General features: G+C 32.3%; 1 protein-coding gene across 5 annotated transcripts in view; it reads left to right on the top strand.

Moving 5' to 3' along the window:
* The window catches only part of SOS1 (SOS Ras/Rac guanine nucleotide exchange factor 1), a 129769-nt gene that overhangs the window by 50314 nt on the left and 53379 nt on the right, over positions 1–26076 (top strand). For 4 of the 5 annotated variants that reach the window (XM_016162183.2, XM_016162176.2, XM_016162167.2 and 1 more), the window contains exons 2-6: positions 1157–1282; positions 11185–11316; positions 13245–13409; positions 15028–15237; positions 18651–18794. In XM_016162183.2, coding sequence (XP_016017669.1) covers positions 1157–1282; positions 11185–11316; positions 13245–13409; positions 15028–15237; positions 18651–18794 — 777 coding nt within the window. The remainder of the gene's footprint in view (positions 1–1156; positions 1283–11184; positions 11317–13244; positions 13410–15027; positions 15238–18650; positions 18795–26076) is intronic. The other variant, XM_016162194.2, reaches the window with a different exon arrangement.

Below are 26076 nucleotides of genomic sequence, written 5' to 3'. Positions count from 1 at the left end.
ATAAAGCCCATGCTCAGATGTGCTGGTGTGCAGTTTGGGTGTTTTTTGTTGAGTTTTAGATGTTCAGCTTATTGTTGTTTCAAGGGAAGAGATCTGAGGACGTCTCTCACTCCGCCATGTTTCTCTAACTCTTCCATGAATTGTTTCAAACCTCATACTTAACGTTGTACTCCCTCGTGCAGTTTTGAATTGTCATAATGTTATTAGCATCTAATATATTTTTCTTAAAAAGTATTATGAGCGCCTATGTACATATATATACATTAGATGCTTAAGTGCCCTTGGCCAGTGAGTACTGTGCACTATCATCCCATGAGTGCTATACCACCCAGTAGAGAGTTAGGTATATTTTGAAACATACATTATTTATCTCCTGGAACTGATTTTCTGCTGTTTTTAATAGCGAACAATTTTGACCCATAGGGATGCAAGTAAAGAATATCAAGCTGATTATTAAAATGTAAGTTTTACAGAGAGCAGTGGCTGAGAAAAGAATTAGTTGAGAAAATGAAGGTAAAGGTTATCAGGCATTTGTGAATGAGTGACCACCAAGCTATAGATAGTCACAGATTTTCATAAGTGCCCATTTTGTCCTTTGATGTATCATGACTTGGTATTCACCAAACATTTATCTAACTTGTATTATGTGCCCTGCACAGTGCTAGATACTAGAGTTATACTGGTGAATAAGATAAGACCTGTTCCTCTTGGATTTTGTTATTTAGTGGGAATGATAGAGTTAAACAAGGGACAGAGAGACCTGTAGAAGTTCAATTTTGCCTAAGCCCTGTGCTGAGTAAGTGTTCTAACTACCACATGTTCTTGGCGAAAACCATGTAAACTACATCCTTTATCCCCAGCTCAGCCTCTCTCTCTTCTCTATAATGTCTCATCTCAGGGTTACTGTGGTTTAAGAAAAATATTAGAATTATAGAGTTAGATGTCTGAATCTTCAGGAGCATGTTAATAAGCATGTGTGGTGCATGTGGCTGGAGAAAGATTGATAATTCCCGATTTCTGGGGCATAACGTTCAAATCTGTCTTTGTAAGCCAGACCATGTTCTTGAATACAAACCTACATTTAAAAAAAAAATTTTTTTTTGTTTAATTGGATGAAACAAACCCACACTTAAATTACTTTGTTTTTTGTTTATAGGTCCAGGGACAAGTTCATCCTACTCTTGAGTCTAGTGATGATGCTCTTCAGTATGTTGAAGAATTAATCTTGCAACTATTAAATATGCTATGCCAAGCTCAGCCCCGAAGTGCTTCAGATGTAGAGGTATGATTATTTTGCCTTATATTTACTTTATATCTAATTTTTATATTATTGTAACTTCAGTGAAGGGGAAATGAATTTGATTTTTCAGTTCCGCAAAAAATATGTATAGTGTTTAAAAAATGAAGACTGAATTTATTTTAACTTTATATTGGGTTTATTGAAGCTTATTGACATTTTACCTGTCATATTCCATGTTTTGCTTTTAATCTAAAATAAACTTTGTTGGCCTCTAAACACTACCTCTTGATGTTAGGTGGATACACATATTCATACTTTTAAGAGTGAAAAATGTCCAAGCATCTCTTTTGTTTTGTAAAGCCACCTATCCTTTCAAAAACATTTCCGTTATTTTTGTTGATATTCAGGTGTTACATGTATTTCAGATAGTAAGTGGAACTCTTTCTACCAATTGGAGGGGAGGGAAACACCTAAAAATCTAGGATGGAAATTTTATAATCTCTTACAAAGATAACATGGCCCCTGTCTTTTTAAAGATTATAGTTTAGTGGAGAAACAGATAGGCATATGGGCAGTAACACAACGTGATGTACTATGGGTAAAGGGGTTGTGGGAATCTTAAAAGTACACACTAATAATATAGGCTTTGGGGCTTGGGGTTAGTGTCGTTGAAGCAGAGGCATCTAAATTGAGTCCTGCAGGAGTCAAAAGCTTGAGAGAAAAGAAAGGTTTGAAGTACTGACCATAGAAAATGGGAGATAAAACCAGAAACATAAAAGTTGTTCTATGGCAGTGATGAAGGATCATTTATTTGACTTTAATGACCTCGAATGTATAGGTACGAGTCTTTGGTTTTCTGTGCCATTTCTTTTGCAGTACTCAAGTAAGTGTGGGAATAAAAAGGATAGTTGACTTGAATGGTCTTTCACCACAGATATATAATAGAAGGACAGTAGAGCAAAGGAATTGTGGAAATTGTTACTAGTAGCGTTTTACAGCCCTTTCAGGACACAACACACATAGAATATAATAATGATTTTTATGGCACACAGTTAACTGGAGAGAACATATCTCTATCTACACCAGGCCCTGCTCTGTTTCCCTGAGGGCTGAGGGATTGATATATAGACATGTGCAATGAGAAACTCTGCTGAAAAGAACATCAAAAAATCTAAATTGGATAAGGAAAAAAGTGAAATGTAATAATAGCTGATATTTAAATATTTGCTATAATATCATGCACTGGTCTAAACAATTTCATGTTTTATATTTCACTTAAAAGTTTTTAATAACCCCATGAGGAAGATGGCGCTCTTTTTCTCCCTTACTAGAATGTAAACCCCAGGATTTTTTTTTTTTCTTTGTTATTGTCACCTAGAACAGTGTCTGACACTGAGAGGGCACTCAGGAAATAATGTTGAATGAATAAATGTGAAAAACTGAAACTCAGAAAGATTAAGTTGCCCAAAGTCACAGCTAATAAGTAGCGAAGCCAAGACTCTAACCCAGAAAGTCTAAGCTTCTGGGGCACATATTCTACTAAACTATTCTGCCAGGTAAGAAAGAGCAGACAGATTGGAAAAATATGGAGGTAACGGGGTTTTGGATTTCTTAATATGGTCAGATAACACTAGAATACCTGAGTGGGAGAAACAGAATAGATTGGGATCAGAGACAGTTGTTGGAATTTAAGATTTCTGTGGTAACATGGTTATAAAAAGGTGTGCCATATGGTAGTGGCTGGACTAGAGGTGATGATATGAGAGGTCATGGTATTTTATGTGTCCTTAATGTAGACAGTAAAGTCACACAGGATTATGGCAGGACTTTACATGAGTAGAAAAGAGTGATGTTCCAGAATCAGCTTGCGGAGTGTAAAAAAGGCTGAATCCACCTTCATGTGGGTTTTGGCAGTGGCCTCTAACCTTTTTGGAACCAGGGACCAGTGCTCCTATGAGAATCTAATGCCTGATGATCTGAGGTAGAACTGAGGCAGTGATGCTATTACTGGGGAGAGGCTGCAAATACAGATGAGGCTTAGCTCACAGACCAGCCGCTCACTTCCTACTGTGCGACCTGGTTCCTAACAGGCTATGGACCAGTCTTGGCCCATGGGTTGCAGACCCCTGAGCTTTGGGACAAGGGCAGTTCCTGCTCTAGAAGTCTTCAGGGGAGATCTAGATTTCAGTTAAGCAAAGAGATTTGAAGGAACATTCAGTTTCAGAGGTTATGGATGTAGAAAAGATTGTGTACTATGGAATAATAATTTACTTTGATTACTTAAGTAATTCAAAGTAGATTTCATACATTTTTTTATCCTATTTTCCCACTGAATTATAAGGTCAAATAACTTTTATTCATAATTTCCCTTAGGCACTAATTACATTGCCCCTAGACTAGATCTTGAATAAAACTGGTGCCTGACTCTCATTAATGATTCCATTTGCTCTTTTGGAGCCTAGTTAGGATCTCCCACAATGTTTATGAAATGCAGCATTCAGCCCTATGCCTGCTGTATTAGAATGGAGTTACAGATTTTGTCTTGCTTATCATTTCAATGTCGGCACATTTCAGTAATTTCCTAGTTTGATAACATTGCATATTTAAATTCAGCTCTTTCTAGATACATTGTGCTATACCTATGTTTACCTGATTTCTTTCTTTTAATTAATATAGAAACTAATTTATAATTTTCCAGTATTGAAGATCATGAATTGTCAAAAATTACTAATGAGTCTCACAGTCTTCCACTTGTACAGATTTAATCAATATGTAGGTACTAAAGACTAAATAATAAAGGCTATTTTGTAATTTTGTAATACTCAAAACTTTTTAAATATCAAGGATATTTACCGTGTCCTGCCTTGTTATTTTTAAGCAGTTAACTTGGGTCCTTAAAATAGACGTAGCCATGTGTATTCCAATGAGCTGGCTTTAGGTTGGGAATGAATTTTTGAAAGGGAATATATGACAGTAATAGAACTAGCAGTCGGTTGTGTAATAGGCTTTGTAGTTTCAAAGTACTGTTGTATACATTTTTATGTCCTTATAATAACTTCATGAATAGTTATTTTATATATTAGACAATTAATCTCAGAATGGTAGGACAGGTTTAAAAAAAGGATGGAAGCCTGTGTCTTTTTCAATTAGTAGTAAATACCCTTCTTCCTATACCATTCCTGGAAGGATATTTAGATAAGAATATGGAGATACGGGAATATCTAGATGACTATAAGTGTTTTAGATTCTTTTATCAAGAAATAATTTTCCATTTTCTTTGTTCTTAGAATGCTTTATTTCTTTAGTACATTTCTTTAATTTAAAAAAAAAAACATTGTGGAGCTTTCTTTTAAAATCATAAGGGCCATGAATTTAGCAAGCCTTTCAAATAAATTTTAGGGTAAGAGAGAATTCATCAAAATTTAAAAAAAAATTTTGAGGGCCATATAAAAAATGTTCTATAAAAGTAAATCAATTTGAGTTAGTGGAATATATAAATTTTTTAATTTTTATAAAGAATATATTTTGAATACTTTGAAGTATAAACATAATTCAAAGTAGCATGGTAATTCTTGCTTGATATTTGGCTCTGAGGGGATTTGTTTTAATGAAAAACGAAAAATGATTTTCAATTGCCCTGTAGTTTTAGGAAAGTAGATATTTCAAAAGTGCTTGAAAACTGATGGATTACATACATATGTGATAAAAAAAAGTTTTAAGTTGTACTACAGATCATCACAAATTGTAAACTATTATAGTCCAAATGAATGGATTTTGTTTTATTGATGTAGCCAATATTTACTAATTCATGCCACCAATATCTAAGTATATACTGTCTGTCAAGCCATGTTCCACATGAATAAAGAAGTATATAGAAATGCTCTGGGAATGCAGAGGAAGGATATATATTTTTTGACCCTATCTTTTCAAAATAATTTAAGTTTTAGAAGATAATGTACAAAAATAATTCCGGTCTGGTTTGTTCTCCCTTTCATTTTCTGTACTTAATCTTAAAAAAAAAAAAAAGAAAGAAAGAAAAGATTAGCACCAAAAACTAGTAGTATTTTTTGTGTGATATATCCCTAGTAAAGTATATTTTTAAATGTAATTTCTTAGATCTTGCTCTTCCATAATTGTACTTGTCCTTTATTTCTCCCTGGTTGACTAGACTGATTTCCATTCGTAATGTCTTTCCTGTTTCCCTTTCTGGCCTGTGTGTCCTGTATTTAACCAACTTTCATTTCTTAGGACACTGATACATTTTTCTTTTCATTTAACTCAGGCTTTCTTGGACTCCTTAACCTTAGACTTTTATTCTTTTTTAAGAAATTATTTTATATTAGGTTTAGGTATACAGGGCAATGGTTACAAATTTATATAATTTATGAAATGATTCTCCCAGTTACGCTAACACCCATCTGGCACTACATACAACAATTAAAATAATATTGACCATATTCTCTATGCTTACTCTGAATCCCCATGCCTGTTTTGTAAGAGTCAGTTAACCTCATTCTTCATCCTTTCACCTTTTTTACTCAGCTTTTTCCCGTGAGTCATATCCTAAAATTTTAAGTTTGCTTTTCTTTTCTATTGATTTTTTATTTAACTTTTCCTTTGCATCCTAAAGAATCCTTATAATGTCTAATATGTTTTTCATTAACATTTAGATTTTCCAGGTACTTTCTCCATATTTTCTACCTTTTTAGGAAAAAAATGTTAAACACAGTCTAAGCCTTTATTACTGTTTTTTATTTTTAAATAAATTTATTTTCCACTTACAGTTGATATACAATATTATATTAGTTTCAGGTATACAATGCGAGACACTTTTAGATATTTAAAAGTACTGTGCCTCAGTGGATTGTGTTTCTCTGGAGAAAATGCCCAGAAATCTTCAAAATGCAGTACAAAAAACTCCCAGAAGGTGCAACTGACCGTTTACATGCACACTAAGTTGGAATTCCCCCATTAGCGATATCACTGGCAAACATGGCCCAAAACTTAGACCCTAACAAAAATATTTTCCCCCAGCCTTATTAAAATATAATATATAATTAGTTGCTCAATGCATAATTCAATGAGTTCTTTTTTTTTTCCAATTATAGTTGGCCTATAATAATAAGTTTCAGTTGCACAGCATAGTGATTAGAGATCTATGTAGCTCACAAAGTGGTCACCCCACTAAATCTAGTACCCTTCTTTCCCCTTACATATTTTTACACCATCATTGACTATTTTCTTTATGTTACATTTATATATCCATGACTATTTTGTATCTGTCCATTTCTACTTTTTAATCCCTTTGCCCCTTTTCACCGTCCCGCCTCCCAATACCCGCTCCTGTCTAGTAGCCCTCAAAATATACTCTATCTATGAGTTTGTTTTTGTTGTTGTAGTTCTTGTTGTTTATTTTATTCTTTAGATTGCACATGTACGTGAAATCATATGGTATTTGTCTTTCTCTACCTGAATTACTTTATTCAGTGCAATACCCTCTAGGTCCATCAAGGCAATATCTTTTCCATCCCCATCCTTTTAGTCTGTGTGGGTCCTTCAATCTGGAGTGAGTCTCTCATAAGCAGCATATGTAGGGGTCTTGTTTTTTATCCATTCTGCTTCCCTATCGTTTGGTTGGAGTACTTAAGCCTTTTCCATTTTAGGTACTTGTTGATTAATATGTAGTTATTACCATTCTTTATTCATGTTTTTGATACATGTTTTTTCTCCTTAAAGAAGTCCCTCCAACAATTCCTATAATACTGGCTTGGTGTTGATGAGTGCCTTTAGCTTATTTTTGTCTAGGAATCTCTTTTTCTGTCCTTCGACTCTAAATGATAGCTTTGCTGGATAAAGTATTGTTGGTCGTAGATCTTGGGTTTTCAATACTTTGACTATTTTGTGCCAAGCCCTTCTGTCCTGTAAAGTCTCTTTTGAGAAATCAGCTGCCAGTCTTATGGGTGCACCCTTGTAGGTAACTACTTACTTTTCTCTTACTGCTTTTTAAGATTCTCTCTTTGTATTTAACCTTAAAATTTTAATTATGATGTGTCTTGGTGAGGGCCTCTTTGAATTCATCTTTTTCAGGACTCTTTGAGCTTCCTGCGGTTGTATGTCTATTTCCTTCATCAGGTTAGGAACTTTTCTATCATTATTTCTTCAAATATATTTTCAACTTCTCATTCTTCCTTTTCAGGTATCCTTATAACATGGATTTTGGTACTCTTAATTTTGTCCCATAGTAAGCCTTTATTACTATTAATAAGACTTCAAAGTTACCTGTGGTCTGAATATTTGCACTGAAGTGCGTGCATAGAAATTTTCATAGGCCCTAGAATATTTTTATTGGGCTTGATCTTCAGGATTGTCTATTTAGACTCCTTTATTATGTAAAGGGAAAGGCAAGATTCTGCTAATAAGAGATTAAGCTGAATCTCATACCTTGCTTTATATCTCATTTAACTTTTTCAAAGCCACTAGATGTTAATCAAGATGAAGTTTCTCATTTCAAACAAATGAAATTATTAATCTTGAAAGTAGCAGAGTAATAGAATTCTAATTCATGAGTCATTGTTCATTCCTCCAGCTTCTTTACTTTTAAAAATATATAAAATAATTATAAAGAAAATTTTTTTTGATCTAAAATTATAATTAAATTTGCTACTACAAGAGATAAAGTAATTCAGCTTGTCCTTTCCACATTCAAGGCACTTTTTTTTCCTGACCCTACCAGTCTTTTCTCATATATTCTAACTCTTGCTGTTATCTAAGTATATAGGTAATTTGATTCCAACAATACACTAGGAAGTTCAAAACATGTTCTTCATCATTATTTTTTCTCACCTTGTCTTTTGTCATTCTTGGGTTTTCTTTACCCTTCTTTCTTAAAACAATAAACTTGGAATTAGATGGACAAAATTGAAATGGGAAAGGATTGCTGTTCTCTTTTCTTTTTCTTCTACCTCAACCCACGTCTACAGTTTGCCTCTGTAATTCCACTAATGATTTCTTTTCAAAGACATGTTAAATATATTTAGAATTGTCAGATCGAGTTTAGCTTCTGTTCACTTCTACTGCTTTTCTATCACCACTATACACCATTGTGCCCTCCTCGGTCATCACCCATTAGCAAGTCATAAGATCACTTTAGTGTATTTCCCAGCTAACATTTTTTTTTTTTAATAAATAGAAAATGTCAATGCATTGCACATAATAAGGGCAGGTTTTGTTTTATGAAACTTCGTTCCAGTTTAGTATGCGTGTGATGTGTAAGGATGTTCTGTAAAGTATGCTAAGGATTTATTTATTATGAGTTGAGGTTAAAAAAAAATGTTAGCAAGACAAAGTGCCATATCATTATAAGGTTTGTACCATGATTATACCCATTCAGTTAACCACAAGTTAAAATTGATATGGGAACTGCGGTAAAGTTAGTCTTAAATCTCTTGTCATTTTTAGATTAGCGAGTCTGTAGTGTTGATTTGAAAAAGGAAAAGAATTTTTTATTTTGATGATCCTTTCTACCCTTTCACTTGTTCTCCTTTTTCTTTATTAATTAGTCAAACTCACCTAACATTTTGGACCTTTGTGTTGTCTTTATTATATGAGGGTATAGTATCCTGGCAAATATTGCTTTTCAACTAGGCATTTGAAAAAGTTTATAATCTCCATTTTTACAATAATTTCTTTCAATATACCTCTAATTCCATTAATTAGGATTTAAAATGATCACTTCTTATATTTGGAAGCTAATTTAGCCTTGAACATAGATGAGAAAATTTATTGAACTCGAATGGTTTAAACTAATTTCAGTTTATGTGTTCTTATAAATCAACATGTTTTCCTCCCCTATCTCCCACCCTAGTATCACATAGCAATCTCTTTTTTATTTTCCATTTTAATAGCAACTGAAAAAACCTTTTTATTTAGATCTATAATCAGAACTGACGTTTAATTAATACTGAATTCAGAATTCGTGTTAAAAGTATGTAGTAGCGACCTCTACTGGTTGTAATTATGGTATCCTGAAAGTGAATTTTAAAAACTTAAGCTATAGAATGAAACTAGACTGTTGTCTGTCACCACACACCAAAATTAACTCAAAATGGATTAAAGGCCTGAATATAAGACCTGAAACAATAAAATGCATAGAAGAAAACATAAGAACTAAACTCAAGGACCTTGGACTTAAAGAGGATTTTATGAATTTGACCTCAAAGGCAAGGGAAGTAAAAGCTAAAATAAATGAATGGGACCACGTCAAACTAAAAAGCTTCTGCTCAGCAAAAGAAATCGTCAACAAGGTAAAGAGACAACCATCCGAATGGGAAAATATATTTGCAAACAATGCCTCTGATAAGGGCCTAATATCCAAAATATACAAAGAACTCATATGACTCAATAACAACACAAACACAAACGATACCTGAACAGACACTTCTCCCTTAGAGGACATACAAATGGCCAATAAATATTTGGAAAGGTGCTCAGCATCGCTAGCTATTAAGGAAATGCAAATCAAAATCACAATGAGATGCTATCTCACACCCGTTGGAATACAGGACAAGTAATAAGAAATATTGGAGAGGATGCAGAGAAAAAAGGAACCCTCATACACTGCTGGTGGGACTGCAAATTGGTACAGCCACTATGGAAAACAGTATGGAGGTTTCTCAAAAAACTAAGAATAAATCTACCATATGATCCAGCGATCTCTCTACTGGGTATTTGCCCCAAAGACTTGAAAACCCATCTCTGAAAAGATTTGCAAACCGATGTTCATAGCAGCATTATTCACAGTGGCCAGGACATGGAGGCAACCTAAATGTCCTACGATAGATGACTGGCTAAAGAAGCAGTGGTACATATATGCAATGGAATATTACTCAGCCATAAGAAAAAATGAAATGCTGCCATTTGCAATAACGTGGATGAACCTCAAGATAATCATACTAAGTGAAATAAGCCAGAACAAAAAAGTTGCAAATCATATAACATCACTTAAATGTGCAGTATAAACCTAAAAGCAACAAATGAACAGGACAAACAAATAGAGACTCAGTGATGTGGACAATGGACTAGTGGTTACCAGAGGGTAGGGGATAGGGAAGGGAAAGAAGAGGTAGACAGGGTAAAGGAGGTCAAATTTAGGGGAAGGATAGGATGAAGTAAGTAAAGGGGATCAAATATATTGTAGCTGAAGGAAACTAGGCTTTGGGTGGTAATCACACAATAGAATATATAGATGTCAAATTATAATGTACACCTGAAAATTATATAATTATATGAACTAATGTTATCTCAATAAACATAATTTTAAAAAAACTTGAGGATGAAAGTACTTTTTGTTTGAAGTGAATGACATTAGTATATTAAAGTAGGAACATTCAGCTTTTACATTAACATTTGTTCTTTCACTTTCAATGGACATTCTAACTGGATAAATTCAGGAAATTAAAATGAAGTATTTTGTTAAAAATTGACTTATGGATTCAAACTAATGATGAGCTGGTGTATTGAAATTGCCGTTATCAGTGTTAACCCTTGATTTCCTTGAGCTTGTAATTGATATTGAAAGTAAGAATAAAGGAATGAGAATTGGATTTAGATATTTACACCTTGAAGCTTAAGTCTTGTTTCTTGAATGTTAATATGTGATGTTTAAAATAGCTTCTACTCATTCTTGTCACTAGCTTTATCACAGTGAAGTTGAAATTCAAAATGTGATCTCCCCCCTAGACAATACTAGGAATATATAGTTTCTTAATTGCCTAATTAGGAAACTAATACATCGACAATTATAATTTTCTCTTTAGTATGTTTGTAGTGTTTTATCACATGCGAAAAGCCTACTTTTGGTATTCTTTGACTTTAAAAGTAAATTGTAAGTAAAGAGCACTATTTAATATATTTGTTGCTTAGCTGTTATTTTCCTATTTTTCAAGGAACGAGTTCAAAAAAGTTTTCCTCATCCAATTGATAAATGGGCAATAGCTGATGCCCAATCGGCTATTGAAAAGAGGAAACGAAGAAATCCTTTATCTCTCCCAGTAGAAAAAATTCATCCTTTATTAAAGGTAAAACTGAAATACTGCTTTTTTGCCTTTTAAAAAGAAAATAAAATCCATAGTATTAAAACATTAAGAATTTATTTTATGGATAATAGATTCAACTAAATATAAAAGTTTCTCATTGAAATTTTTCTAGGAAATCATGACAAGGGGAGGGATGGTAAGATAATAGGAAAGTGTAAGTTGGGCAACATGATTTAAAATAATTTTATACCAACAATAATAATAGTGGAGCAAATTGAAAGAACTAAGAAAATTTGTAATTGTGGATTTTGTTCATCTAAGGTGTTAGTAGGACATCAAAGAGACTTTGTAAAACTTCTTGTTGGTTAGACCTGAATGTCCCTGTAATCCTTCAGATCTTATTATTTCACATCATTAGATGCTACTTTTGTATAGGGACCATTAGCAGAGACTTTGATGAGATTGCCATAGGGTTATATGGAATTCTTTGGCCAAAAATTTCCTAACTATCATCAAAACCATGCAGTCCAACTTGTCATTTAAATCAGTTAGTCGAATCTCTCCAGAACTAATAACTGCTGGAAACTCTAATAATGCTATTTCTATTTTCTTTAATGCAATGAACAAACTATTGTTTAACTCTCACATCAAAAATATAGGTATTATAATAATTAAAACCTTAATGATGCTTTTGATATCAGTAATTTTGTACATACAATTGTACAAGGAAAATGTTAATGCTTTCTTACATTATCTCTGAGTTTTATTACTCAGCAAAGATATTATCATCATCCCAGTTTATAGATGAGATAGCTGAGACAGAAAATGATTAAGTAACTTTTAGTCCAAGGTCACAGGGCTCTAAGTAATAGTGGTAGGAAATCCAGTTCTATTTGATCTCCATGATTTAAAGCTAAACAGTTTGATGATCTTTAAAAGTGTCAAAAGGTTACGTTTTGTACTCAGATTGTTTGAATAGTAATATCTGCCTATATCTTACTAAATGGTCTGAGGAAATAAGTGTAAGTTATAGAAAATTCTAAACTATTAGTCATTACATACTTCTTTGTAATTCTCTTTTTATGATTTTCACTATTCATACATTGACTTATATTCTAAGAGAATTAACAAACTGAAGTATATGCATGCTGTATTAATAATCCTAATTTTTGAATTTTATCATCTAATTGTGGATATTTCATTTTATTAATACGTGCTTATCACATACACATTTAATAGTTTTCAACATATCCTTAAAGGTAAAGGCAACCTGTCCCCAACTTATAAATAAACTTCTCATTTCAAAGGTTTTTTTTTTCCCCCTTAATTGGATCATTTAGAAAATAAAATTTGTTTTTCTATAGTAACTAGTCAGCCCCACAAGGCCCATGCTCTCTCTGAAGTCTAATAATAGGCCTATATAACATGCTCTTAATAACCACTAGTGTTCAGCAGATGTAGCATGAATGTTTTCTGTTGAAACAATCCATATACCAGGAATGAGCCATTGGGTTTTGGGGAGGCCCAGGTTGTTTTGGAAAGAAGGATAGAGATATAAGGCTAGTAGATATTCCCATATACCAATAATATATTAACTCTTTCTGCATTAAAAAAAAAAAAAAAAAAAACCTCTTGTCATAGTAAATTTCAGGTATTCTGAATTAGGTAACAATGAGCATTTCTCTCCGCCCTTAAATTTGGACTTCCCTTTCTAGGTTAAGGGTTATCTCTGTAGTAACCTGTACTTCTTAAGTATTTTACGTGATCATAGGTAATTTTGCCATGCCTTTTCTTAGATTGCATTTTCAAATAGCAATATGTATATTATTCACAGATGAGCCACGTAAAATTAAATGCTATTGATAATTACAGATCTCAGTAAAAGTTAAGCTAAGTTGTATGCATGTTTTTAACCACTGTCAAATTTATAGTATATGATTTTTAAGCATGCTTTTCTTTTAATTTTTCAGGAGGTCCTAGGTTATAAAATTGACCACCAGGTTTCTGTTTACATAGTAGCAGTATTAGAATACATTTCTGCAGACATTTTAAAGCTGGTGGGGAATTACGTACGAAATATACGGCATTATGAAATTACAGAACAAGATATTAAAGTGGCAATGTGTGCTGATAAGGTAGGATACTGATCTTCTGTATGTTTAGTTCTTAAATTTTTATTTGTAACATTGGATGCTAACATACTATTCAGACAGAACAAAATCGTATATTATGTATTAAGGTATATTTCTAATAATCTAATAGCGAGTACTCAAAATATCACTTCATAGTTTATGTAAGCAGAGTATTATATAGATAGTATTAAGACGTGTTTAAACATGTCATGCAGTTTTTCTTTTATGTTTGCCGAAGTTGGGTTAACAGTAATAATCTCTTACATGTGAATTTCTTAAAATTTTATTTATATTGAAAGACTTAGAAAGTCTTTGATTTACTTGAAAACAGTTTTTGAAAATGCAAAAATACTAACAACTCTTGAGAGGTTTATTTCCATACCTAGCTTTCTTAAGATACTGCTTTTATGGTTTTACTCTAAGACTATTTAAGAGCAAACATTTTTGAAAGTTAAACATATATGTGACTCATCTCATTTGGTCCTTATAATACTCCCCTACAATAGATGCTCTTATGTACATTTTATAAAAGGGAAACAAATTTAGAGAGATAAATTGGTCCAGAAAATTCTGAGAATTCTCAGCTTAGATTTGACCTTCAGATCTGAGTCTAAAGTTCTCAGTTGTTGCACTGTACTGCTGCAATATTTTCATTTTATAAAAATGACTTCATAGAAAAGAAAATATTTTCTGATGAAGCATTTAATTCCATTTTTTCTCAGTATACTCTTATTGATTTGGAATATTCTTTCTGATTACTGAATCCACTTAATTATGCTTTAGTGTCTGTTTTTTAGAATATGAATGTATAGAGTAAAAGTCACCTAGTCTGATGAAAGATTTCAAACGTTTTCATATTTTTAAATGAATAAGTATTTTGTTTGTAAAATAATTATTTTTCAATGAATATAAGATTTTTGATACTTATAAATGAATCAGATAAATAAAATATTTTTTAGTACATACTGTACTCACACAGGGAGGAGATGCAAGAGAAGTATAAAACAAGCTTTCGGATTTGATGAAGGGATACTTGTATTTGTGAAACAAGCAGAAAGTAATACAAGTTTTTATTATCATTATTATTATTATTATTGTGTTATGGGGATAATGATATAGAAGTTCACAGAGGAAAAAGATGAGGTTGAGGCAAGAGTAATAATAGTAGACTTCTAGGGGGGAAAAAAGGACTTGTTTTGATCAATCTCCAAAAAGATGTAGGTAAAGAAGCCAACTAGAAGGCTATAAGAATTATTCAGATATGAGTGATGAGGCCCTGGTATGAAGCAGTGATGGCAAGGGTATGAAATGAGAAAACGAAGTCAGAAATCCAGGATAGGATTTGGGAACATATTAGAAGTAATAAGTTAACAAGAGAGACAGACAGACAGTGATAGATAGTGTTCATAGACAACTTGGACGAGTCAGTTCCTGATGCCAGGTGTTGGATTCTGTTTTAGGGAATCTGTGGAAGAGCTGTGGCAATATATCCAAGAAGAGATAATTGTGTATTTGCTTTTTGTCATTTAAGAACTGTATTCAAAGAATAACTTAGAGTGCCTAACTTAAAATTTGACTTTACATTCATATTTTATTATACTTTATATCTCTGACTATGTAGGTATTGATGGATATGTTTCATCAAGATGTAGAAGATATAAATATATTTTATTTAACTGATGAAGAGCCTTCCACCTCAGGAGAGCAAACTTACTATGATTTGGTAAAATCATTTATGGCAGAAATTCGACAATACATAAGGGAACTAAATTTAATTATAAAAGTTTTTAGAGAGCCTTTTGTCTCCAATTCAAAATTGTTTTCAGCTAACGTAAGTATCATTGTGTACATGTATGTCCTTGCATGGGTTGCTAATTTTACATGACCAATGAAATATGAATTTGTATAGTTCTAATTGCTAGTTTGTCCATTTTTTTTAAGTTGTGAGATTGAATTCATAATAACTGTGATCACAAAGTTGCTACAACCATTTCAGTAAATTAAACATCAGCAATGAAAAGACAAAATCTAAACTAGACTGATTTTAGAAGTGCAAATGAATTCACAGAATCTTTCATGTCCTCCAAAGAATAAAGCTTCTTGTTTAAGTGGAAGATTCTTTTAAATTTAACTCATTTTAGTCATTCAGCTAGCACTCATCAGTGCTGCCTACATCATTAGGTGTCATATTTAGCAATGAGATTGAAAGGTGAATAAGAAACAATTCCTTCCCTCATGTTTAAAGTTAAGACAGAGAGATGTAAACTTAAGTTAAAGTACGGTAATTACTGTAATAGAAGTATTACAACAGTATTTTGGGGAGCATGAAAGAAGGAGCTAATAACATTAAAAATTAGAGAGGATAGGGTTCTGGGGAAATGCCAAGTGAGAACAGTTGAGATCATCTATAGTTGCTTTCTAGTAATTTCTAGAACCATAGCCACATAGCCATGGGTGACTGATGGAGAGAATCAGTGCTCACTATAGAGGCTGAGATTGGGGCTCAAGTTATGGAAATGAGTGAACATTAAAAAATAAAAGAGTAGATTATGAGTTGTACAAATCTATAAATATATAGTAAAAATCATTGAATTGTTCATTTTAAATGGATGAATTGCATGGTATAAAATTATGTTTTAATAAAATTGTTTAAAAAATTAAGGAGTAAAGGATAGGCAAAGATTTCTTAGGACACAAAAATCAAGAATCATAAAATTAAAAATTAATGAATTGGACTTCATTACAATGAAAAACTTTTACTTCTCAAAAAAATTGTCAGAAAAATAAAAAGGTAAGTCACAGATTGGTAGAATCTATTTTAAAATACACGTGTCTTACAAAGGACTGTATCTAGAATATATAAAGAACTTTTCTAATTCAGTAGTTTAAAAGACAGCCTGATATTTTTAAGTGAGCAACATATTTAAACACATTATAAAAGCAGATACACCAGTGAGCACATCAAAAGATGCTCAACATCAGTAGTCATTAGAGAAATGCAAATTAAGACCACAATGAGATACTACTATGTAGTCATTAGAAAGGCTAAAATTAAAAAGACTGACAGTACCAAATGTTGAAACAGAATGTGAAGAAACTGCTTGTGAGAATACAATCTAGTGTAAAAACTTAGGAAAAGAGTTTGGCAGGTTTATATCACTTAAACATAAGCTAGCCTAGCAGTTCCACTCCTTGGTTTTTACCAAGAAGAAATGAAACCATGTCCATACAAAACTTGTTGATGGATGTTTATAGCATCTTTATTTGTGATAGCCCCAACCTAGAAACAACCCAAATATCCATCAACAGGTGAATGAATATACAAATAGTGGTATGTCCATACAATGGAATACTATTTGGCATTAAAAAGGAATGAAGTAGTTATATATCCAGCAATAAGGATACCATCTCCAAAACATGAGCAGAAAGACAAGACACAAAAGATTATATATAATTCTATTTGTTTACTATTCTAGAAAAGACAGTTCTAGTCTATAATGATGGAAAGGAAATCATTGGTTTCTTGGGCAGTAGTGATGATTAAAGGGGATGAGCCCCAAAGAAACTTCTTATGGTAATGAAAATGTTTTGTATCTTGATTATGATTATAGTTATAAGAAGGAATAATTATATAAAATCTCATTAAAAACCACATTTAAAATATGTGTATCTGATTGGATATGAATCATATGTCAAAGTTGATTTGACAAAACAGTACAGTCACTAGTAGAGATAATCAAATCAAAAAACAGTAATTGGATAAATGCAAATTAGTACTTGTTCTTCAGTTATCTTAGTACTTTTCTAAAAGTTAAGATTGACAATATTTAGTGTTGTAAGGGTTTAGCAAAACTTACTTCCATACACTACTGATGGAAGGGTAAACCAATGGACTCTTTTTTGGAAAATACTCATTGATATTTTAAGTACATATCTCATGACAAAAATATTTACCCAGTAATCTAATCTGCAGAAAACCTTCTAGGTGTTACAAAGTGTTGTATTGGGTGTTCTTGTATGCATATCTATTTATGATAAAAGTAAGATAATAGAAGAGTAGAATGAATAAAGAAAGTAAAAGGGGGACTGTATGGATTCTTTGCCATTACTAGTAGAACAAGAGCTTGGCATACTACAAAAATTCCTGGGTTAAAGAAGAGCTGAGGGAGATAGGAAGAATGAATGAAGCACTTCTGCTGCATACCAAATATGGTGGTTGTCTTGAAAAAAAGCACTGTATGATTGAGTTGCAAATGGAAGTAGCAATTTTTTTCATGAAACACAACTTTTACCTGAAAGAATGATTGACAAACTATGATTATTCAGCAACTACCTTTAAGAAACTACCATTTGTTGAATTTTAGTTTAATATCTTAAAATGACATTTACTCCATTCATAAAAAATGCCCACAGTAAGCAAAGTAGAAAGTAGATTAGTGATCGCCAGTGACTGGAAGAAGAGGAGTGGATAGTGCTAATAATGGACACAGGCTTTCTTTTTTGGGGTGATGAAGATGTTCTAGAATTTGATAGTGGTAATGATTGAACAGCTCTGCAAATATATAAAAACCATTGAATAGTACCCTTTAAAAGGGTGAATTTTAAGGTATACAACTTTATATCAATAAAGAAACTACAAAACAAAAGAAAAGGATATCCACAATTATTTGAATAGACTATTAAAATACTCATTCCTTTTCCAACTAATCTGTGGAAAGCTAGATTTTCTCCATATACTTTAACCAGAATAATGTACCACAACAGATTGAATGTAAAAATATACATGAAAATCCAGCTATTTTCTATTAAGCTAGGTGTTAGAGATTTGCAAAAACATAAAACAATGCCATTCTTCTCACTAAATTTTTAAAGAAAAATACAGTTGCTTTTCTTAAAAGTGCTTTTTGTTATTTTTAAATAAATGTTTTAACATTTTCTTGATTTTAATTTCTAATATATAAACATTGATAGTTTATAAACAAAAGTCCTTTGGAGTCTTCAGTCATTTTTAAGAGTGTGAATGAGTCCTAAGACCAAAAAGTTTGAGAACCACTGACATAGAGAAATGTATTTACAATTAGTACATTATTACAAAAGAAATTCTTGAATTATCTTTTACTTACATTTATAGTATTTCTTATTGTATTTGCCCTGTTTAATTTTATGATTATAAAATGACTTATTGGCTCAAAATTTTTCTTATTACCTAATCTAAATGAATTAATGTGTTTTTCTTCCCAACAGGATGTAGAAAATATATTTAGTCGTATAGTAGATATACATGAACTTAGTGTAAAGTTACTGGGCCATATAGAAGATACTGTAGAAATGACTGATGAAGGCAGTCCCCATCCATTAGTAGGAAGCTGCTTTGAAGACTTAGCAGAAGTAAGTACTTAAGTTGCATACCCAAATAAATATGCATGAAAGCCCTATATTTGCATTACAGTTGGAATCTTAATTCTTGTTTCTAGCTGAAATAGATATTAACTGCTGCCTACTCAGCTTTATTGCCCCTTTCTCAGAGGCTGCTGGCAACATTTGTTTCTGTTATCTTACAAAGCACAGAAAAAGTAGTTTCTTATCTATTATAAAAAAACAGGGAAGGCGAAAGTAGATGGGATAAAAGGGGTCAAATATGTGGTGAAAGAAAGAAATCTAACTATGGGCGGTGAACATACAGTGCAAAATATAAATAACTTACTGTTGAAAATAAAATGTTCCTGGAAAAAAATTAAAAATTAAAAAAAAAATATCTCATAGAAGGGAGTCATTTACAGCTGATACTCATTTGTCTAAACATAGCAAGGCTAAGAAAAGTGCACACCCTGTCAATGAAGAGGCCATAGAACTTGGATATGAGGTCAAACTACTTGTATACTAATCTAGATTCTGCTACTTATTAGTGTTATGTGACCGAGACAATTCATTTCATATCTCTAAATCTCTGTATCTATATTTGTAAATTAACAATTATAGGATTCAGGATTTTTGTGAAAATAAAACAGCCTACCTGAAATACTTGGATAACCACTTTCACACAATAAGTTACTCGATATATGATAACTACACATTATTATCATGAGGGTAGAAAAATGATTGCCCTTTCCTTGGATATTTTAAATGCTAAAATATATGAGCTAGTCCTTATAAGTTAATATAGGTAATCATTCTGAGATTTCTAGCTCTTCTTTGTTTTCACTCTAAAATCTACTATACCTTTTGTTATAACAGGGTTGAATTTATAAAACATAAAAATTTAAGACTATCAGTCAAAATAGTTATGGTAAGTTTAAACTTCACTACAGCCTTCCCCCCATCATACTTCAAATGAGTAAAAGTCAATAAAACATTTTTATAAAAGGAATATACATAACTAGACTCAAAAACAAGATCAGAAACAATAGACATTCAAGGTAATGAGCTCTGGTAGTTGGGCCTTTGGCTCTTAATGACAGTGAGGACTAAATGTGCTCCATGAAATTGAGTAAGACTTTTTGCATCAAGACCCAAATTGTAATAGGATGCTGGGGAAACCTGCCAACCTGCTGCCTATAAGGATTTATAGAAAATTGTTGCCTTGAGGTAGGGAGACAAAAACATTACTTTATAACAAATATACCTTAAAACTTAACTGAGTATCCCACAATATTAAGCCAATATGATCAGAGAGCCTGAAACAGAAAAGTCATTTTAAGAGCAAGTTCTGGTCTAGAAGAGTGATCATAAAAGATGGGAGAGAAAAAAAGGAAACCAAAAATTAAGAGCCTCCCCCTAAGAAACCTATCCTATAAATTCTAAAATTCAAGGCAAATTCTGATGCTCAGAATGACATATAACAAAATCAACAATTGCAAAATTAATTCATTCCAGATGAAATTAATTTTGTACAATAGATTAAAAGTTTCAAAGAAGTTTAGGATGCTTAAAGAGGTAAATGAAGGAATATGATCCATTTATAAAAGAAAACATTGTGAAACAAAACTGGTGGGAAGGAAACAAGAACAAGTAGTATCAGAAGATTTGGGTAATTAAACATCTAGGCATTTTAATAAAAACTCATTATGTAATATAACATTTTCCAGACTTAGTTCAAAGATAAAATTAGTGAATTGTTCAAGGATAAAATTCAGGAATTTACTGAGACTGTGACACAGAGAGACTAAGATAAAATATGAAAGACCAGTTAAGAGTAATAAAGGCTACATTGAAAGGCTTCAATATACCTCTAGTAGGAGTTTCAAAGAATGATGGAGGAGCAATATTTGAAGACATAAAAATCGAGAATTTTTCAGAAATGAAGATACGATTTCCCATATCAAAAATTAATTTCAGGGGATGGCTTTATAGTGTGGTTAGCACATCTGCTTTACACACAGAAGGTCCTGGGTTCGCGCCCCAAGTGGAGCCACAGACCATACCCTGGGTGCGCCAGGCCCTCCGGGTGTGCCAGGCTCCCGAGTGCACTGGGGGTGCTAGGCCCTGGATACGCCAGGCCCCATGTGCACTCCACAAGTGTGTGGGAGGGGACGCCCCACCTTCAGAGATCTAGTTCTTAAGGAGAAATGGCAACATCCATAGGTCAAGGATGGAAGTTGGGGGTGGGGAGGCAGAATTAAAGAGGGGAAAACAATCCCAAATATTGGACAGGGTATATAAAAATAAACCCATAGCCAAATACTGTAGTAAAAATAGAGAACATGTTAAAAGTTGTGAAGAGAAAAGAGAAAGTATTGTTAGAATGACAGGAGACTTATCTTTAACAATACAGGCTGGTAGTCAGTTTAGTGATATCTTCAAAGTAATGAGAGAAGATGGTATTTTCTGCCCTACTAAACTTTTATTCTAGAGTGAGAGAGAACAAAGATTAAAAATAATAAAGCTTGCAGAAGCAAACATAAGAAATTTTCATGACATTGGAATAAGCAAAGATTGCTTAAATAGGACACAAGAACAGTAACTATAAAAGAAAAGATTGATAAACTGGACTTCATTAAATGTAAGAATATTTGTCAACAGACAAAAAGCTAAGAGAGTGAAAAGCCAAGCTATAGAATGGATACAATATTTGTAATATTTATAACCAATTAAGGACTTATCTAGATTCATTAAGAACTACAAATCAGTAACTAAAAGCTTAGTTTTTTTCAAAAATAGACAAAAGACCTGAGTGGGTATTTTCTAAAAGAAGAAAGGATATTCAACATTATTCACCAAGGAAATGCAATTTAAAACCATGGAGCAGTTAGAACGCTACAGTGCTGGTGGAGGAGGTATAAATTGGGACAGCTACTTTGGAAAACTATTTGGCATATCTACTAAAGCTAAGCATACAGTGTACCCTATGGTCCACCAGTTTTACTATTGGGTATATACCAAAAAAAATGAATGCCTGTGTTTACCAAAAGACATGTTCAAGAATGTTCGTAACAGATTTATTCAGAATGGATAATTTGTGACATAATCACACAGTGAAATACTGTATGGCAATAGAAAAGAATGAACTACTGATTTTTTTTAAAGGCAACATAATGTGAGTAAAATACAAATTCAAAGTATAATTGCATTTGTAGAAAGTTTAAGACGTGTAAACAGATTTTGAGGAATAGAGGTTAGAATAGTGGTTGCCATAGAACATGAAGAAGCTTGTCTGAGGTACTGGACTTCTGTTTCCCTATCTGGGTGATGATTAAACAGATACATTCCATAAATATTTAAAATTTCATCAAATTGTGGAAGATGATCATAAAAGATTAGAGAAAAAAGTGAGGAACAAATAAAAAGATAAACATTGGCCAAGAGAGTTTATTACCCATAGTCCCTCATTATAAAAAGTATTAAAGGATGTTTGTTCTTCTGCGAGAAGGAAATTGTACTCAGACAGAAGTCAAGGAAAATGTATTTGTAAATTTGGTAAACTATCAAATATTTATAAACCAAATAATTTTTTGTCATTTAAAAGGAAGGGTTAAACTAAACTTCTAAGCACCAGTGATAAAATGTACAGTGTGTAAAGTGTGCTTATATTCAGCAGGATGGAGAAATTGAATAACTTTAAACTCTTTAAAATTAAGAAAAATTTGTGGGTAACAAACTATATTTGATTTTAAAAACATTTAGGAAACTCACCAAAAGAATAGGAATACTGTTTATGGATTACAATGTACAGATGGGGAAAAGAACTATATCCATATGGAAAGAAAAAATTTCTTTCTTAGCTCATGTCATACACTAAAAGTTCTCAATAGATTAAAAATCTAAAACTGAAAAATAAAACTTATAGATATTCAGAAGAAAATATAGAACATATTTATGACTTCGAAATAGGAAGGGTTTCTGAAAAAACACATAGAAAGTGCAAGCCATTAAAGAAGAGATTAAATCAAACTTTTAAAACTGTTCACAAAAAGATGTCATAAAGTCATGAGAAACACAAAAGAATGAAATTGAACTCTTTATACCATATACAAGCATACCCTCAAAATAGATTAAAGACCTAACATAAGAGCTAAAATTATAAAAATCTTAGAAGAAGGAATGGCTAAATCTTCATGACACTGGCTTTGGCAAAGGATTCTTAGATATATGACACCAAAAGCACAAGCTGCACAAGAAAATAATTTGGACTTATTAAAAACTTTTGTGCTTCAAAGAACACTACCAAAAGTGATGACAGCACACAGAATGGGAGAAAATATTTGCAAATCATATCTCTGATAATGGTCTAGTATCCAATGTATACAAAGAACTTTTACAAAAAGACAGCTCAATTTTAAAATGGGCAAAGGATTTGAATAGGAATTTCTCCAAAGAAGATAAGCAGATGGCCAACAAATACATGAAAAGATGCCTAACGTTATTAGTCATTAGTGAAATGCAAAACAAAAATATTATGAAATACCAATTCACACACACTAAAATGGCTAGAATAAAAATAAAAAGGAAAATAAGCGTTAGTGGGGATGTGGAGAAATTGGAACCCTCATACCTTGCTGGTAGGAATGTAAACTGGTACAACTGTTTGGAAAACAGTTTTGGCAGTTCCTCAAAAAGTTAAACATAGAATTACCATATAATTCAGCAATTCCAAAAGGTTGTATACTGTATAATTTCATTTATGTAACATTCTTAAAATAAAAAAATATTGAGATGCAGAACAGATTAGTGGATTCTAGGGGCTAAAAGGAGGTAGTGAAGGGAGGGAGATATGGTTATAAAAGGGCAACAGGAGAGATCCTTATAATGATGGAAATATTTTATACTTTACTACATTAATGTCAACGACTAGATTGTGATATTGCACTATATTGAACTATTGCAATATGTTATCATAGTGGGAAACTGAATAGTATGTAAAGTGTGCACAGGTTCTTTGCATATTATTTCTCAAAACTGCATGTATCTCCAAATAAAAAAATTTACCTACAAAAAAAGATATTTATACAGTAGAATATACAATTTAATATAAATGAATTGGAAGGAACTACATGAATCAAAATGGATAAATCTTGAAAACAACTTTGAATGTAAAGCAAATTGCAGAATATGCACATTATGATATTTATATATAGTTTGCAAACACCTTGTTTCCTGATACATAGGTAATTACAGTATAAGGATAAATGAAAATTCAAATTCAGGATATTGATTTCCTCTGGAGTCAGCAGGAGAGGAGATAAGCTTGTGAAAAGGAGTCTAGATCAATTATGTCTACTGTGTTTCATTACTTTTTTTTAAAAAAAGCTGAAGCTAGTATTATAAAATGTTGCTTTTTTGAGCTAGATGGTAAATATAGTAATGATAGGCTGTTCTCTACTTTTTTGTATGTTTACCGTATTCTAATTTTTAATATACAGTTATGTATATTGATAATTAACACCTTTATGAATCTTATAAGTATTGCATTTTAACCAGCAAACTAATCATAAAATCATCTGTTAACTTATACATTGATTCTTAGAAGTACTTACCATTCTACAGATTTATCCTGAAGAATAAAACTGTATGATTTGAGCTTGTATTCCCAGTTGTCAGTTTTTTCCTCTTGATAGTAACTATTTTTTTAATTTTTATTTTTCAATTACAGTTTAATTCAATATTATATTAGTTTCAGGTACACAACATACTGGTAGACATTTACATAATTTACAAAGTTATCCCTCCAATAGGTCTAGTATTTATTTTGTTCTTTAGATTCTTCATGTGAGATAATATAGTATTTGTCTTTGTCTGACTTATTTCACTTACCATAATACCCTGTGGGTCCATGCATGTTGTCACAAATGGAAGATTTCTTTTTTATGGCTGAGTAATATTCCATTGTATATGCGTACCACATCTATTTTATCCATTCATCTATTGATGGTCACTTAGGTTGCTGCCATATCTCAGCTATTGCAAATAACACTGCAGTAAATGTAGGGGTGCACGTATCTTTTCAAATTAGTGTTTTATATTTCTTCAGATAAATACTCAGAATGGAATTGTTGGGTCATGAGGTGACAGTCTATTTTTCATTTTTTGAAGAACTTCCATACTGTTTTCTGTAGTGGCTGCACCAATTTGTAATCCCCCAACGTACAGGACGGTTCCCTTTTCTTCACATCCTCACCAATGTTTGTTTGTTGGTTTATTGATAGCCTTTCTGACTGGTGGGAGATGATATCTCATTGTGGTTTTAATTCACATTTCTCTGGTGATTAGTGACACTGAGCATCTTTCCATATGTCTATTGGCTATCTATATGCCCTTTTTGGAGGTCCTCTGCCCACTTTTTAATTGGATTTTTTTTTTTTTGATGTTGGCTATTTTAAAATGACGATACTAGGTACCATTTATTCAATGCTTACTATGTGCATACCCAATTGTAAGCACTTTGCATATGATATCTAATTTAATTTCTAAAAGAATCTTTCGAAGTGGGCATTATTCACATTTTCCAATGGGGAAACTGGCTTAGAGAGTATGTAGATTTTCAAAGGTCACACAGCTAATAAGTAGTACTATCAGAGTTAGAACTCTCTGTGACTCTAAAGGCATGCTTGTAAGCCACTTTACTGTCTACCTTTTATTTTTAATGTATATAGTTCTCATAAAAATTTGTAATAAACTAGAGTTTGTTGAAAGGGGAGGATGGCAAATAATATCTGATGCATATGATAATTTCTAGAGTTCAAGAGACCTAAGATAGAAGCATCTAATCACATTTTTAAATTTGTTTATTTAAATTAGTTTCAAGTATCCAGTACATTGGTTAGACATATATAGTTCATAGAACGATCCCCCCAATTGCTCCCTCCCTCCCCTGACCCTCCACCTAGCCAACATATTAATGCTAACTGCATTCCCTCTGCCGTGCTCCACATCCCCATGCCCAACTACCAACTACTAAATTGTACTTCTTTAAGTCTAATCACATTTTGTTCTTCTCTCCCATCTACCCTATTCATACTTGACTCCTTCTGTTGTTGAAACTATTTATTCCTATAACATTTACAATGGGTTGGGCTACAATTTCCAGTGTTATATTATTATAGAAGTTTTTGGTTGGAAGGACAGTGAAAGAAATTGAAATTAGGAGATGAACTAGAAATCTGCTCAAGAATTCAGGATGACTGGGAATCTTATATGCCATACTGCATTTCACAAAGAACAGAACTCAAGTCTTATA

Source organism: Rousettus aegyptiacus, unplaced genomic scaffold, assembly GCF_014176215.1.
Source record: "Rousettus aegyptiacus isolate mRouAeg1 unplaced genomic scaffold, mRouAeg1.p scaffold_m13_p_7, whole genome shotgun sequence".
Lineage (NCBI taxonomy): Eukaryota > Metazoa > Chordata > Mammalia > Chiroptera > Pteropodidae > Rousettus > Rousettus aegyptiacus.
Note: the sequence above shows the minus strand (reverse complement) of the source record. Positions and strands in the feature narration are given on the sequence as shown.